This window comes from Mobula birostris, chromosome 9 (genome assembly GCF_030028105.1).
Source record: "Mobula birostris isolate sMobBir1 chromosome 9, sMobBir1.hap1, whole genome shotgun sequence".
Taxonomy (NCBI): domain Eukaryota; kingdom Metazoa; phylum Chordata; class Chondrichthyes; order Myliobatiformes; family Myliobatidae; genus Mobula; species Mobula birostris.
In genome coordinates this window covers 59,883,087-59,898,574 of record NC_092378.1, presented here as the reverse complement: position 1 = coordinate 59,898,574, position 15,488 = coordinate 59,883,087, and the positions used below count along the sequence as shown (strand labels likewise).

General features: G+C 41.6%; 1 protein-coding gene across 9 annotated transcripts in view; it reads right to left on the bottom strand.

Moving 5' to 3' along the window:
* The window catches only part of caps2 (calcyphosine 2), a 60,134-nt gene that overhangs the window by 20,846 nt on the left and 23,800 nt on the right, over nucleotides 1–15,488 (bottom strand). For 8 of the 9 annotated variants that reach the window (XM_072268132.1, XM_072268134.1, XM_072268139.1 and 5 more), the window contains 3 exons: nucleotides 8,357–8,479; nucleotides 5,552–5,626; nucleotides 4,592–4,687 (listed from right to left, as the gene is read on the bottom strand). In XM_072268132.1, the coding sequence (XP_072124233.1) occupies nucleotides 4,592–4,687; nucleotides 5,552–5,626; nucleotides 8,357–8,479 (294 nt within the window). The remainder of the gene's footprint in view (nucleotides 1–4,591; nucleotides 4,688–5,551; nucleotides 5,627–8,356; nucleotides 8,480–15,488) is intronic. The other variant, XM_072268136.1, reaches the window with a different exon arrangement.

Below are 15,488 nucleotides of genomic sequence, written 5' to 3'. Positions count from 1 at the left end.
AATAAGAGACCAAAGTTTACAGTCAGAACTTCAAAGGACCACAGTTATTACGGGAGAAGACAAATATGCGGGGAATTTCCAGGCCTGGCTTTCTGATGCTTCCTTGTCCGAGATATTTGACTGCAACCTACCTTACATGTACAGAGGTGCTAGACAGATTCCACACCGCCACCCCCAAACAAACTTTTTCAGTGGAAATACCACCAACCGTATGACTGATTATTTACCAATTTAACTCACTTTTGGGAAACTACAATCAATGCAAAGGAAACATAACTGAAGGGAAGGGGGACAGTAGGGAAGGGTGGCTAGGAGGGTGGGGGAGTAGAAGGGAAAGGGAAAATAAATGGCACATCAGAGTTCCTGTTTGGTTTCAAATTATACAAGGTTTTATTTTATTTATTCTTATTTACAGATACAGCATGGTAACAAGCCCTTCCAGCCGATTGAGCCCGCACTGCCCATTTACACCCACAAATAATTAACCTACTAACCCATACATCTTCGGAATGTGGGAGGAAACCCATTCACAGGGAGAATGCACAAGCTCCCCGCAGACAGCAGCGGGGTTTGTACCCAGGCTGCTGTAGCTGTAACAGCATTACACTAACAGCTATACTACCATGTCACCCTTTGTGTGAATGCTCACGGGCTTCTTCAACTCGAACATATGTAGTTACTTATAAAGCCCCCTCACCGGGCTTGATAGGAACTTGGTTTGTTAGCCGGCTCTGCTAACAGCCACTAGACTCAGCAGTAAGGATGCCACCTTTCTCAAACAATGTACGTCTAGGGTAGGTATAATTTGGGTCCCACCAAACCAGAAAGTTGGGATGTTTCGACTAATGGTATTCTGAATTGAGCAAATGCTGTGTAAATACTGCCCACGTGTAATTTTCCGTTGGCAAGAAATATCAGATTGTACACCACCTACAATCATAAAGACAGTGTACTTACTAATTTCAGCTTAACCTAACAGTTATTAAGAGAAAAAAGAAAAAAAATAAAAGGGCCCATTATAATTAAACCAGTCTAAATGTGCACATGTTGGAGTTCATATCTTCCTAAAGCTATGGAACTCCAGTCCCTTACTCATGGCACTGACTTATTACCGATCACTGGTAGAACTTCCCATCCTGGGCTCCTTTGAGTCACACCTTTCCAATGGCCATCTTTCCAGATCTTCTCTCTACATCTCCCGCCAAAAGACCACAAACCCCACCAGTGACCGTCACAAATCCTCTCCGCCCAGCTTCCTCGAGAACCTTCTCTCATTCCACTATCCTGATTGGCTGACACTACATTCCCAAGTGAACATCACAGCCCCTTCTCTTTAACTGAAACCCAAACACTACCAGCAGGACACACTGCTTCTACGGAAAGCTACGAAAATAAATACCCTATGACACTAGCAGTAAAAATCTTAACCAGGGCATTACATTTACATTAACGTGGATGGACACATTGGTGAAGAAGGCACTTAGCATGTTGCCTTCATTGGTCAAGGTAATGACTACAAGAGTTGGAATGTCATTTTACAACAGTGCACGGCGTTGGTGAGTCTGCACTTGGAACACTGTGTACAGTTCAAGATTACCTGAGTACAGGAAGGATATCCTTAAGACCCTAAGACATTGGAGAAGAATTTGGTCATTCAACCCATCAACTTTGCTCTGCCTTTTGATCATGGCTGAATTATTTTTCCTCTCAATCCCGTTCTCCTGCTTTCTCCCTTTGATGCCCTTAAAACTCTGCTTTAAACACACCCAATGACTTGACCTATATAACTGTCCATAGCAATAAATGCCATAGATTTATCACCCACTGGTTAAATAAATTAATTCCTCCTCAACTCTAATCTAACGGACATCCTTCTATTATAAGACTGTGCCCTCTGGTCATAGACTCCCCCACTTTCAGAAACATCCTCTGCACATCCAATTAAGCTGGAAGGAGTGTGGAAAAGATTCACAAGGATATTAACACAAGTCCTCTGGGCCTGCTATGAGGAGAGACTGGATAGGCTGGGGGTTTTTTTCCTCTATATAGAAGTCTGAGATGCAACCTTACGGAGGTTAATAAAATATCATGAGGGATGTAAATAAGATGAATGGTCAGAGTCTTTTTCACAGTGTGGGGGAATTAAAATGAGAAGGCATAGATTTCAGGGAGGGGGAAAATATTTAAAGGGACTGGAGTCAATTTTTCTACACAGAGTGTGTTAGGTACATGGAATGAGCTGCCAGTGGAAGTGGTAACAGGAGGTATGATTAGAACATTTAAATGTCATTTGGAGAGCTACAGTACATGGATTGTAAAAGCTTAGAGGGATATAGGTCAAATGCAGGCAACTTAGGTGGACAGCTTGATTGGCATGGTGGAGTTGGGCTAATGAGTGTAACTCAATGACCCACCATCTTCCGACAGGTCCTTAGCAGAAATGTTACATGCAATCCACATGTAACTCAATGACCCACCATCTTCTGACAGGTCCTTAGCAGAAATGACTCACCCTGAGAAGCCACACATCAACTGTCCTGAGCATCAGATTTTTCTTCTATTGACCAGAGGTGTGGATTGGTCCCAAGTACATGCTTCTGTGTTAAATCAACCATGCCTCTGTCTTAGTATGCTGTACTCTGAGACAGATGTTTATTCAAGTCCCAATGTACAGTCTTCAGAAGAAATTTCAGGTTGAGACTTCATTCCATTATGGAGGAGCTAACTTTTAGGTAAAACATTAAACTGAAAAACCATTATCAGTGTCAACGAGCAGAAGGATCTTGGGGTCCAAGTTCATAACTCGCAGAAAGTGGCTACACAGGTTGATAGGGTGGTTACGAAGGCAGATGGCATGTTTGTCTTTATTATATGAGGCGTGGTATTCAAAAGTCAAGAAGTTATGTTGCAGGCTTATATAACTCTGGTTAGGCCTCATCTGGAGTATTGTATACAGATCTGCTCTCCCCATAATAAGAAGGATGTCGAGGCTTTGGAGAGGGTACAGAAGAGGTTTGCCAGTATGCTGCCTGGATTAGAGACCATGTGCTATAACAAGAGGGTGGACAAACATGAGTTATTTTTTCTGGAGTGGTGGAGGCTGAGGGGAGATCTGACAGAGGTTTATAAGATTACAAAAGGCATTGATGGAGTAGATGGTAGCTTTTTAAACAGGGTTGAAATATCTTATATCAGAGGGCAAGCATTTAAGGTGAGAGATAGTAAATTCAAAGGAGATGTGAGGGGTAAGTTGTTGTGTTTTTTTTACACAGAAAGAGGTGGGTACCGGGAACATGTTGCCAGGGATAGTGGTAGAGGCAGATACATTAGGGATTTTTAACGGACCTTTAGATTGGCACATGAATGTGGGGGAAATGGAAAGATAAGGATAACGTATAAACAGAAGGGATTAGTTTAGTTGGCCATTTGATTACTAATTTAATTGGTTCGGCAGAACATTGTGGGCCAAAGGCCCTATTCCTGTGCTGTACTGTTCTATGTTTATGTTCTTTGAATCCCTTCCTGCCCTCTTACGCAGACCTGGAAGGTCATAAGTAACCTTTAGCCACCAGTGCTATAATCATCTATCTAATGAGCAAGTTATTATTTACTGTTTGTAGTAGTTTGCTATGCTCAACCCCTAGAGGATAATCACGATTCAAAGGACTTCACTCGTTATATAACTCTCTGAGATTACCTATGCACAAGAAAGTTGCCTTAAAGTACAATTATTTTATGTAATTCAGACTATAAGTCACAGTAAAGCTTTTGATTAGAAAGATTCACTCTTAGGTATTTGTTATTGATGTGCAATGGATCGATGTAAAGGTTATTGAGGATAGGACTCGGTGGTGGTGATGGGGGGGGGTGAGGGGTGGCTGGTAGGGCTGGAAAACTGTGTCGTGGGCCAATGAGGTGCTCTCCAACATGTGCATTTATCGTTGCCGATTCACCAGGTTCTGAAAACTCACATTCATTCCTCAATTACACTTTATTTACTTGTGTACAGGTTCAAGTTCAATTTCAGTTTATTGTCTTTCAACTGTAGACATGTATACTGCCAAATGAAACAACATTCCTCTGAACCAAGGAGGATAACACAGTACACACAACTCACACACACAACACATCACGTAACGTTACTACAAATAAATTAACAAATAATAAGATGCATTTATGGAAAGCACCATTGTCACCAAACTGCTCTGAAGTCTGAACAAATCTAGTACCATTTTTATACAGAAATTGACCAGCAGATATGGATATTGACCAACTGGTAATCTTGTGCATGTTCAAACTCCTTATTTCTGTGATCAACTACCAATCACACAACAGTAATACAGGTACTAATAGTCAATAGAAACTACAAACTAACAACAATGATACTTTGAATTTAATAAAGTAATTGTCACCTAGTTGGTGTATGTGATTTGCATCTTCCAGTCCTCTGCTATACAAAGGTGAGCTACGCTCTTCAAAGATCTTGCTTGCCTGGGATGACTGCACACTGTCCATAAACTATCCTTTCCTGGGCAGTATCGTAACACTCACTGTATCTAACACCTATAGCACACTACTCAGGAGGACTTACCTATTCTTCCCAAACTGGCGATATTCATATACTGTCAGAGACTTGTCAAATGCAAAAAAGAAGCCAATTAGCTCTCTGCATGCATCCCGTCCATTTCTGGTTAAGACAAAATTGCACACAAATTAGCCAGGCTAGTTATATCAGTAGAGTACCACTGGACCAGAGTGTAGGTAGTAGGACTGACTACAGCACTTGCAATTCCGGCATAATTATTTGATCATTCTCAAGCTTTGGGCATCCACACTTGCATCAAATATTGGAGAAATTAACTCCCTCATGCAGGGGTTAAAGGTAGAAAGGGTAAGCAGTTTTAAGTTCCTGGATGACAACATCGCTGAAGATCTATCGTGGGTCCAACATACTGATGCAATTATGAAGAAGGCACACCAGCAGCTATACTTCATTAGGAGTTTGAGGAGATTTAGTACGTCATCAAAGGCTCTTGCAACTTTCTATTAATGTACTGCGGAGAGCATTCTGACTGGTTGCGTCACCATCTAATATGGAGGGGCCAATGTACAGGATCAGAAAAATCTGCAGAGGGTTGTAAACTCAGTCATCATGGGCATTAGGCTCTCCAGCTGAATAGCTTTGAATTCCTTAGCAACATGCCCAATATGCTGGAAGAACATAGTACGTCAGGCAGCATCTATGGAAATGAATAAACAGTCGACAGTTTGGTCCAGGACCCTTCAAAGCATCGACTGTTTATTCTCTTCCACAGACACTGCAGAATTTCTTGTGTTTTCGAATGCCCTAGCTTGCATATCCAGCTTTCCAAAATAGCATGCACAACAGTTGCCAACTTGATTCCAATTCTTTACTTACCTCCATCAGAACATGGTACATCTTGTGAATCTAACAATGGATATAAGTAGGTCAACTTTTAAACGAAAGGCGGATTTACCCAAATTTCTTATTAAATCACATTTAGTAATAAGAGTGAAAGATTTAACTAACTTAGAAATAATCCGGGCATCAAACCGCAACTTGTTTGAGAGGAGGTTTTCAGTTAATGTTGAACTTGTCTTCACTCTATTAAGGCAATAAAAAGAGGTCACCGATAAATCCAACATGCAATTTGTGCAAATATTTTACCAACAGAGTGGTTGGACTACAGAAATTGTTTTCACAAATATGGCACACAGTCATTTCAGAGGAAGCAAAATAAATGCAGAAGGAGAAGAAAATGGCCTGGGCACTGAATGGTGGAAGCAGCTTTTTATAATGCTGTTTATATTTTACATACATACTGGTATTTATGTATTGTGCATATTTTATTTCCTAATCATACTTTAACCTCTAACTTTAATTTTATATAATGGTTGAATATCATTTTTATTGCATTCCTGTCAACACACCACAATAATACATGTAAATATATATGGCGAATAAAGTCGATCCTTATTCACTGGAGTTAGAATGAACTAGTTGGGCAAACAGCCTGTATTTTTTTAATTTAGAGGTACAGCGTAAAGTAGGCCCTTCCAGCCCTTTGAACCCCACTGCCCCAGCAACAACCACCAAACCCAATTTAACCCTAGTTTAATCATGGGACAATTTACAATGACCAATTAACCTCCCTGGTATGGCTTTAGACTGTGGGAGGAAACCAGATCACCCGGAGAAGACCCACGCATTCCATGGGGAGGATGTACAGAGGCTCCTTACGGAGGCCGCTGGAATTGAACTCTGAACTACAAACTTCAACCCTGAACTCTAATAGCTCTGTACTAACCACTACACTACCATGGTTCCCCACTCTTTGCCACTATCTATAACACAGCCAAGGGGGAACTACACCGTATTGAGAGACAAGTCATGCACACCTCCAATTTTTTGGACCGTCTTTTCTCATGTTGGTGCAATCTCACAGGACAGGTGAACAAGCTAACTAACAGCATATCATCATCAAGCGTGTTTGTGCATTTTTCTTAAATATTATGGTTGGATTGGGAGATCACAATTGATCCTGAAATTTTTTGCATTCCCTTGTATTTTCCTGCGGTCAGCATTACTGTGTCAGAAGAGGCTATTCAGCCCATCACATCCATGTCAGCAGCCAACAGTGCAATTCTAGCCATCCCATTCACCCTCTGCTCATTTCCCTGCAGTTCTGCTCTACCTTCTCTCTCACTTGTCATCAACTCTTTTTTTTTAAATTTCTTTCCTGCGTAACTGCACTGGGGATAATTTACAGTGGCCACTTAACCCATCAGCAGGATTTTAGAATGGGGAAGCAAACCTAACCACCCAATGAAATCCCACAGGGAGAATATGCAAAGTACAAAGAGGCAGCACCCAATGTCGGGACTGAACCCAGATCTCCAGAGCTGTGAGGCTGTGGCACTGACCACAGGTCCACAGTCCTTCCTGCTACCATTCACAGGATGTTTGTGTTTGTACAACATCATTAGTAAACTTATGTCCCATTGCACTTTATAGCTTATAAAGTATTTATTCAAATGGAGTCACTATGTCATGAGGAAAATGAGGCAACCAATTTGCATACTGCAAGCTCCCAAATCAGTGATGGGATAAAAATGAAATAATCTGTTTCAATAATGTCATCTGAAACAAATACACTCAGTTGCCTCTTTATTACATACCTCCTGTACCTACTAAAGTGGCCACTGAGTGTATTTTCATGGTCTTCTACTGCTGTAGCCCATGCGCTTCAACATTCTACATGTCGTGCCTCCAGGGATGCTCTTCTGCACACCACTGTTTGTAACATGTGGTTATTTGAGTTACTGTTGTCTTCCTGTCAGCTTGAACCAGTCTGGCTATTCCCCTCTGACCTCTCTCATTAACAAGTCATTTTCACCCACAGAATTGTCGCTTACTTAATGTTGTTTTAAAAAAAAATTGACACCATTCTCTGTAAATGCAAGTGATTGCTGTGAGTGAAAATCCCAGGAGATCAGCAGTTCTAAGGTACTCAAAGCAGCCCTTCTGGCACCAACAATCATTTCATGATCAAAGTCACTTAGATCACATTTCTTTCCCAGTAGGTTTTTTGGTCTGAACTGTAACAAAAGCAACCTTGACCATGTCTACTTGCTTTTATGTACTGAATTGCTGTCACATGATTGGCTGATTAGATATTTGTGTGCAACTTTATTAGGTAACTGCAACCTTGGTTTAATGCAAACTGACTTTTCCCTTCTGTAAAACATGATAGGGTTATTAAAACAAAAATTGTGCACCAAATTAAAAGTTTCTTCCCCCAGGCAGTTAATCTGATCAACCATTCTAATTAGGCCCCACCAACCTCCATCTATTATCCCGTTACTGTACTGCACTGTAAACACTTTAAACCAGTTTTTATAATACTGTTTACATGTTAAATACATGCTGGTATTTATGTATTTATGCACATTTTATTCCATATCTGTACTTTAACCTCTTACTTCATTTTAATAGAATTCTTTATTCTTTATAATTGCTGAATGTTGTTGTTTTTTGTTCCATGTCATATCCTGACACACCAGAGCAAATTCCTAAATCCATGTAAATATATACGGCAAATAAAGTTAATCCATGATCCTAATATCTCAACTAACGGAGTTCTATCAGGAGTGCGACACTCCCTCAGTATAACAATAAAGTGTTAGCTTGGCTCTGCTCGGAATGGGAGTGGAAGTTGATCCTGTAATGTTCCCATTCCACACCAACAGTACTACCCACTGAACTGCAACTGATCATTGTTAATTTTATATTAAGAAAATCATTTAGTCTTAATAGATTTCAACATGCGCATACTTGGTTTGATGGAGTTTCCTGTTTCTAAATCTTAGAGGTGCGGATCCAATGCCTGGAAGTGTAGTTTGCTGATGTGTCAGATCAATGCTGTTTCCATCTTGTTCTGGATCACTGATCACTGCCCTGTTACAGAGGGGAATAATTATAGGGTATAATGAGCGAGAGGATAAGTTGTGTGGGGAGGGGTGAGAGAGAGAGGGAGAGACAGACAGACAGGGTGGGAGGAGGAGGGGCAGAGGGAGAGGGAGAGAGAAGAGAGAGAGAGAGACAGAAAGAAAGAGGGAAGAGAAAGAGATGGAGAGAAGGGAGAGAGAGATGGAGAGAATGAAGAGAGACAGGGAGAGAAGTAGTGAGAGAGATAGAGCATAGAGGTAGTGAAAAGAGACAGAGACAGAGACAGAGAAACAACCAATACAACAGATCAAAGACGTTAAGAATGGGAGGTTCAGCAGGCAAGACCAAAACAGCTAAACTTTGAAACTAAAATATCCAGTTCATCTTTAAGGTCAAGGTATTCAATTAATAGCATGCAAATTTTGACATGGGAAAATTTGCAAGAGCACATCACAGTGAATACTAGCCACAGTTTGCCAAGCTGTTAAATTTTAGCAAGGTTTAATTGAAAGACACCCAAAATAAAACAAAATTCAAATTCTTGCTTTTCTGCCAAACCAAATTGTCAAAGAAGAAATCTTCTACCCTTCTAATGACAAACTTCCAGCAGGTAATAATTAATCCACTGATGAACTCAGTGAGACAAGTCAGTCTCTTTGTTGACTTTCACAGTTGGTGATATGTACATTGAGTATACCAACCAGTTATGACTTACACAATTACAAGAAAAACATTATACTTTTGTTTTCCTTTATATCTGTGCAAACTTTAGCTACAGTGGATTCTGGCTAATTGGGCCATCGGTTAATTGGGGCATCCGCTTATTCGGGACAACTCTTAAAGGACAAACACTAATGGAGAAAATAACCAGGCTCCCCTTCGTTTATTTGAGACACAATGCCACTTAATTGGGATAGGAGACAATTGCCAAACAGTTTCTAACTAGTGTCATTTACGTGTTCTTGTGTGGCTGTTAGACATCACACCATACTTAGAGTGAACTGCTTTTAAATAGCATCGAATGGATGTGTTTATGTTCAAAAAGCAGTGATTTTTGTTACTGATAATTGGCAAGAAATAAGCAGTAATCCAATTCCGAACTGTTTTGTTCACTGCGGTTTCAAGCATTCAGGCTTGGAGATGCCAGAGACAGAAAATTAATGATTTCAATATTTCAACAAGTTAGAAACTACGAAGAATTTGAAGGTATTGACAATCATCTTGAATGTTACAATGAAAGTGAAGATTTGGAAGATGCGATTGTCAAAAGCATTGTTTGAAGACAGTCCATTATCTGCGCTAGGTGTCTGCGCTGATTGTTTTCATTTACAGTCAATCAGAAGAACAGTGTACACCGAATGAATTCCTCTGTCAATAACTATGAGGGAGTAACATACAGTTTTATAGTACTGTATTGGTATTGGTAGATCTAATGTGTTCTGTATTTTATTTAAATATATAACTTGTTAGTTAAAAGGTAGCTTGTCTTTTTTTATGCCTTTATAACTATTACCATGAAACTGGCTAATTGGGGCAGCCATTTAATTGGGCCAAAATGTGCTGATCCTGATGTAAGCTAATTAACTGAATCCTCTGTACTTATGAGACAAAGAGTGTTAAGATTCCATGAAGGAGCAAGATTGTAAAGGGATGAGATGGTGAATACTAGGGGACAGTTCAAGGAGCACATCAACAGTGCTGAGGGAAGCAGCTTCCATCACCAAGTACCATCACCAAGTACCCTCACCAACCAGGGTATGGTCTCACCTCACTGCTGCTATCAGGAAAGAGGTCCAGGAGCCTCAAGACCCACACCAACAATTCAGAAACAGTTATTACCCCTCAGTCATCAGGCTCTTGAACCAGGGAATATATCTTCACGCACCCGAACACTGAATTGTTCCCAAAATCTATGGATCCACTTTCAAGAACTCTTTATCTCATGATCTCAATATTTATTGCTTATTTATTTATTATTATTAATTTGTTTGTTTTCTTTTCTTTTTGTATTTGCACATTGGTTGTTTGTCCATCTTGTTTGTATTTCATTCTACTGTGTTTCTTTGTACTTACTGTGAATGTCCGTAAGAAAATGAATCTCAACGTGACATCTCACGGTGACATGTATGTACTTTGATAATAAATTTATGTGCAAGGGCACTTGGTGAGGGACGGTACAGGTGGTGGCATGATCAGGACCTGAAGACCATCGCTGAAGCCGTCAGCACAGGAGTTGAGTAGGCGAAGCTATCCCGACCCTGCAAGCAGACCATTGCCTTTGTCAGAGCTGGGGAGCAGCCAATACCTGCCAAAAGAGCATCTGCTGGCATTCTGACCTCTGCAAGGGACTGGCAGCTGTTGGTGGACCTCGGAGGGCAGCTGAAGTTCCCCAACCATATCGCAGCCACCAACCTGTGACCAGACATTGTCCTAGTGTCTGAGTCTACTAAGCAAGTGGTGCTGCTGGAGCTGACAGTCCCATGGGAAGATAGCTTGGAGGAGGCCTTTGAAAGGAAGCTCTCCAAGTACGCAGGACTGGTCAGCAACTGTCAGCAGGCTGGATGGAGAGCGAGGTGTCTCCCAGCAGAGGTTGGTTGTAGGAGATTCGTAGCCCATTCTTTAGTTAGAGCCTTCAGCATTTTGGACATCGAGGGAGAGAGGAAGAGGAGAGCCATCCGCACTACCACCGATGCAGAGAAGACCTCAAGATGACTGTGGCTCAAAAGAGGGGAGCCATGGAATCATAAGTAGCTAGCCATCTGGACACAAGCTGGGGTCTGATCAGCCCCGGCTGGGTCACCTGGAGGAGGTTGTATGATGTTGAAAGAGCCGAAACACCCGATGATTCCAGGAACATCACTGAAGATGTGTCCAGAAGCATCAATAGATGTATGTACACAACTTTTAACTTTGAGTTCTTCTGGCTGATGAGCCCTGAACTAGGGGACTGGCTTAGTGTAAGGGTTTGGCCATTAAATAAGATACGAAATTTCTTTGACTTACTGGTGTTTGGAATTCTTTACGTCTGAGAACTCCGTTACGTTTAACATAATGCTTCACAGCACCACCAATCGGGGTCTAATTCCTGCCACAGACTGTAAGAGGTTTGTACGCTCTCCCCGTGACTGCGTGGGCTTGCTTCAAGCACTTGGGTTTCCTCCCATGTACCAGAGATATACGGGTTGGTAGATTAATTGGAATGGGTTAGGGTTAGTGAGCTGTAAGCATGCTATGTAGGCACGAAAAGCATGTTGACCCAATACATCCCCGGACTGTGCTGGTCATTGACAACAAATAACACATTTCACTGTATGTTTTGATATACATGTAACAAAGAAAGCTAATCTAATCCGGAACTGGGGTAGCTCAATTAATCATCTTCATAAGTTTTGGACACTTGGGGAATCATCGGCTAGTGGACTGGGTCGGACCGTGGATGCACAAACTCAGCCCTGATCTTATTAAGTAACAGAATAGGGTGGCACAGTGGCAAAACTAGTAGAGCTGCTGCCTCAGAGTTGCGGTGTCACAGGTTCAATTCTGATATCAGGTGCTGGGTGAAGGGTGCACTTTCTCCCTGTGGATTTCATCTGGATGTTCAGGTTTTTCTGACATCTAAAAAATTTAAAAGTCAGTGGACTAATTGGCCAATATAAATTGTCCCAAGTGTGTAGAACAGCTCAAAAGTATGGGGTTGCTTTTCAGCAGCAAGAACTGGAAATCTGGTCAGGATTGACGGGAAGAATAACACTGCTAAATACAGAGAGATCCTGGATAAAACCCTGCTAGCGTCTGTCAGAAAGCTGAGACTTTGGAGGAAGTTTGTCTTTCAGCAGGACAACAATCCAAAGCACAACACCAGAACAACCATGGAGTACCTTCAAATGAAAAAAAAATTGTTGTCGTTGAGTGGCCCGGTCAGAGTCCTGACCTTAACCCGCTCGAATATCTCTGGCAAGACCTCACGACTGCTGTCCACTGCCGATCTCCAATGAACCCGGCACAGCTTGAGCTATTTTGCAAAGAGCAATTGGCAAATCTTGCTCCATCACATTGTACAAAGCTAAAAGAGACTTATCCAAAAAGACCACTGGCTGTAATGGTTGTGAGAGGTGGTTCGACTAAATACTCAGCAAAGGGAAATGAATACTTTTGAACTGCTGACATTTCAGTTTTTGATTTTGTAGTTTTTTATGCTTCACAATCCCCCTGTTTTATGGGTTCTACTGTGAAAAAAGGAGCATGTGATTCGGAAATAAAAATTCTCAGTTATACTGATCCTTGGTTGTAATAATCATTTATGTGAACAAAGGGTTAGGGGCTGAAATACTCTTTCAAGACACTATATTTGCATGATGATATTTTTGCTGTATTATACAACAAAATATATATTTCCTTATTATTTATTATTTAAATACTAGGATGCTACTAAATAAAAATTAGCTTTATTTGTCACATGTACATCAAAACATAAAGTGAAACCAACACAGCCCGAGAATGTGCTGGGGGCAGCCTGTAACTGTCACTATGCCTCCGCCACCAACTCACAAACCCTAATCCATACGTTTTTGGAACACACATGGAACCTGAACCACTCAGAGGAAAGCTATGCAGTCATGGGAGAATGTACAAACTGCCTATGGACAGCAGTAGGAATTAAACCCCAATCGCTGACGCCTAAAGTGTTACGGCGTTGCTTTGCTATGGACTTTATATGCCATGTCTCTCTAGTAAGTCCACATATCTTAGTTTCTACCTACACTGTACTTCCTCTGTAACTGTAACTCCATAATCTACATTCCATCACTGTTTCCCCTTCTAATACTTTGATGTATTTAGATTATGAAACGACCTACAGGGATGGCGCGCAATACTAAGTGCTTCATTGTGCCTTGATATGTTACAATAATAAACCAAAGGAAATTTAAATTACTTTGCTCTGTGACTCATGGCACTGGATGGTCTACACCTACTATTTCTTTTGCACTCAATCTTCTTCACATCATATGATGGAATTCATACCGCAATTTGAGAGGGAGAAACATAACTCACATGTATTAGTAACACAATGGAATAAAGGAAATTACAGAGGCACGAGAGAGGAGTTTACCCAAGTGGATTGGTCGAAGATACTGGCAGGGATGATGGCAGATCAGAGATGGCTGAAGTTTCTGAGAATAGTTCACAAGGCGCAGAATAGATATGTCCCTCAGAGGAAGAAGTTCTCAAATGGCAGGGCTAGGCAATTATGGCTGACAAAGGAAGTTAAGGGCTGCATAAAAGCCAAGGAAAGGGCATATAAAGTAGCAGAAGTGAGTGGGAAGTTGGATGATTAGGAAGCTTTTAAAATCCAATAAAAGGAAACTAAAAAAGCTATAACAAGGGAAAAGATTAAATATGAGGGCAAACTAGCCAATAATATAAAGCAGGATAGAAGAAGTGTTTTCAGTTATATAAAAAGTAAAAGGGAGGCGAAACTTGATATTAGACTACTGGAAAATGATGCTGGTGAGGTAGTAATGGGGGACAAAGAAATAGCAGGTGAACTTAATGGGTACTTTGCATCTGTGTTCACTGTCGAAAACACTAGCAGTGCCAGAGGTCCATGAGTGTCAGGTAGCAGGAATGAGTGCCATTGCTATTACAAAGGAAAAACTGCTAGGCAACTCAAAGGTCTGAAGGTGGATAAGACACCTGGACCAGATGGACTACATCCCAGAGTCCAGAGAGAAGTTGCTGTAGAGATAACAGATACATTTGTCATGATCTTTCAAGAATCATGTGATTCTGGCATGGTCCCGGAGGACTGGAAGATTGCAAGTGTCACTCCACTCTTTAAGAAGGAAGGAAGGCAAAAGAAAGGAAATTATAGGCCAATTAGCCTAACTTCAGTGGTTTGGAAAGTGTTGGAGTCCTTTATTAAGGATGAAGTTTAAACTTACTTGGAGGCACATGATAAAATAAATCAAAGTCAGCATGGTTTCTATAAAGGGACATCTTGCCTGATAAATCTGTTGGAGTTCTTCGAGGAAGTAACAAGCAGGGTGGACAAAGGAGAGGCAATGGATGTCACTTACTTGGATTTTCAGAAGGCGTTTGATAAGGTGCCACACTTGAGGCTGCTTAACAAGATAAAATCCTGTGGCGTTACAGGAAAGATACTGGCATGGATAGCGGAATGACTGACAGGCAGGAGGCAGCGAGTGGGAATAAAGGGGGCCTTTTCTGGTTGGCTGCTAGTGACTAATAGGTGTTCCTCAGGGGTCAGTATTGGGACCGCTGCTTTTCATATTGTTTGTCAATGATTTAGATAATGGAATTGATGACTGTGTGGCAAAGTTTGCAGGTGATACACTGTGTACATAGATCTACTAATGCTTCTGGACACATTTTCAGTGATGTTCCTGGAATCATCGGGTGTTTCGGGTCTTTCAACATCATACAACCTCCTCCAGGTGACCCAGCCGGGGCTGATCAGACCCCAGCTTGTGTCCAGGTGGCTAGCTACTTATGACTCCGTGGCTCCCCTCTTTTGAGCCACAGCCATCTGGAGGCCCTCTCTGCCGCATCGGTGGTACTGCGGATGGCTCCCCTCTTCCTCTCTCCCTCGATGCCCAAAATGCTGAAGGCTCTAACTAAAGAACGGGCTGCGAATCCCCTACAATCAACCTCCACTGGGAGACACCTTGCTCTCCATCCAGCCTGCTGACAGTTGCTGACCAGTCCTGCGTACTTGGAGAGCTTCCTTTCAAAGGCCTCCTCCAAGCTATCTTCCCATGGGACTGTCAGCTCCAGCAGCACCACTTGCTTAGTAGACTCAGACACTAGGACAATGTCTGGTCGCAGGGTGGTGGCTGCGATATGGTTGGGGAACTTCAGATACAAAGATATGTGGAGGGGCAGGTAAGTGCTGAGGAAGCAATACAATTGCAACAGGACTTAAACAAATTGTAAGAGTGGGCAAAAAAGTGGCAGATAGAATAGTGTTGGGAAATGTACGATAATGTATTTTGATAAG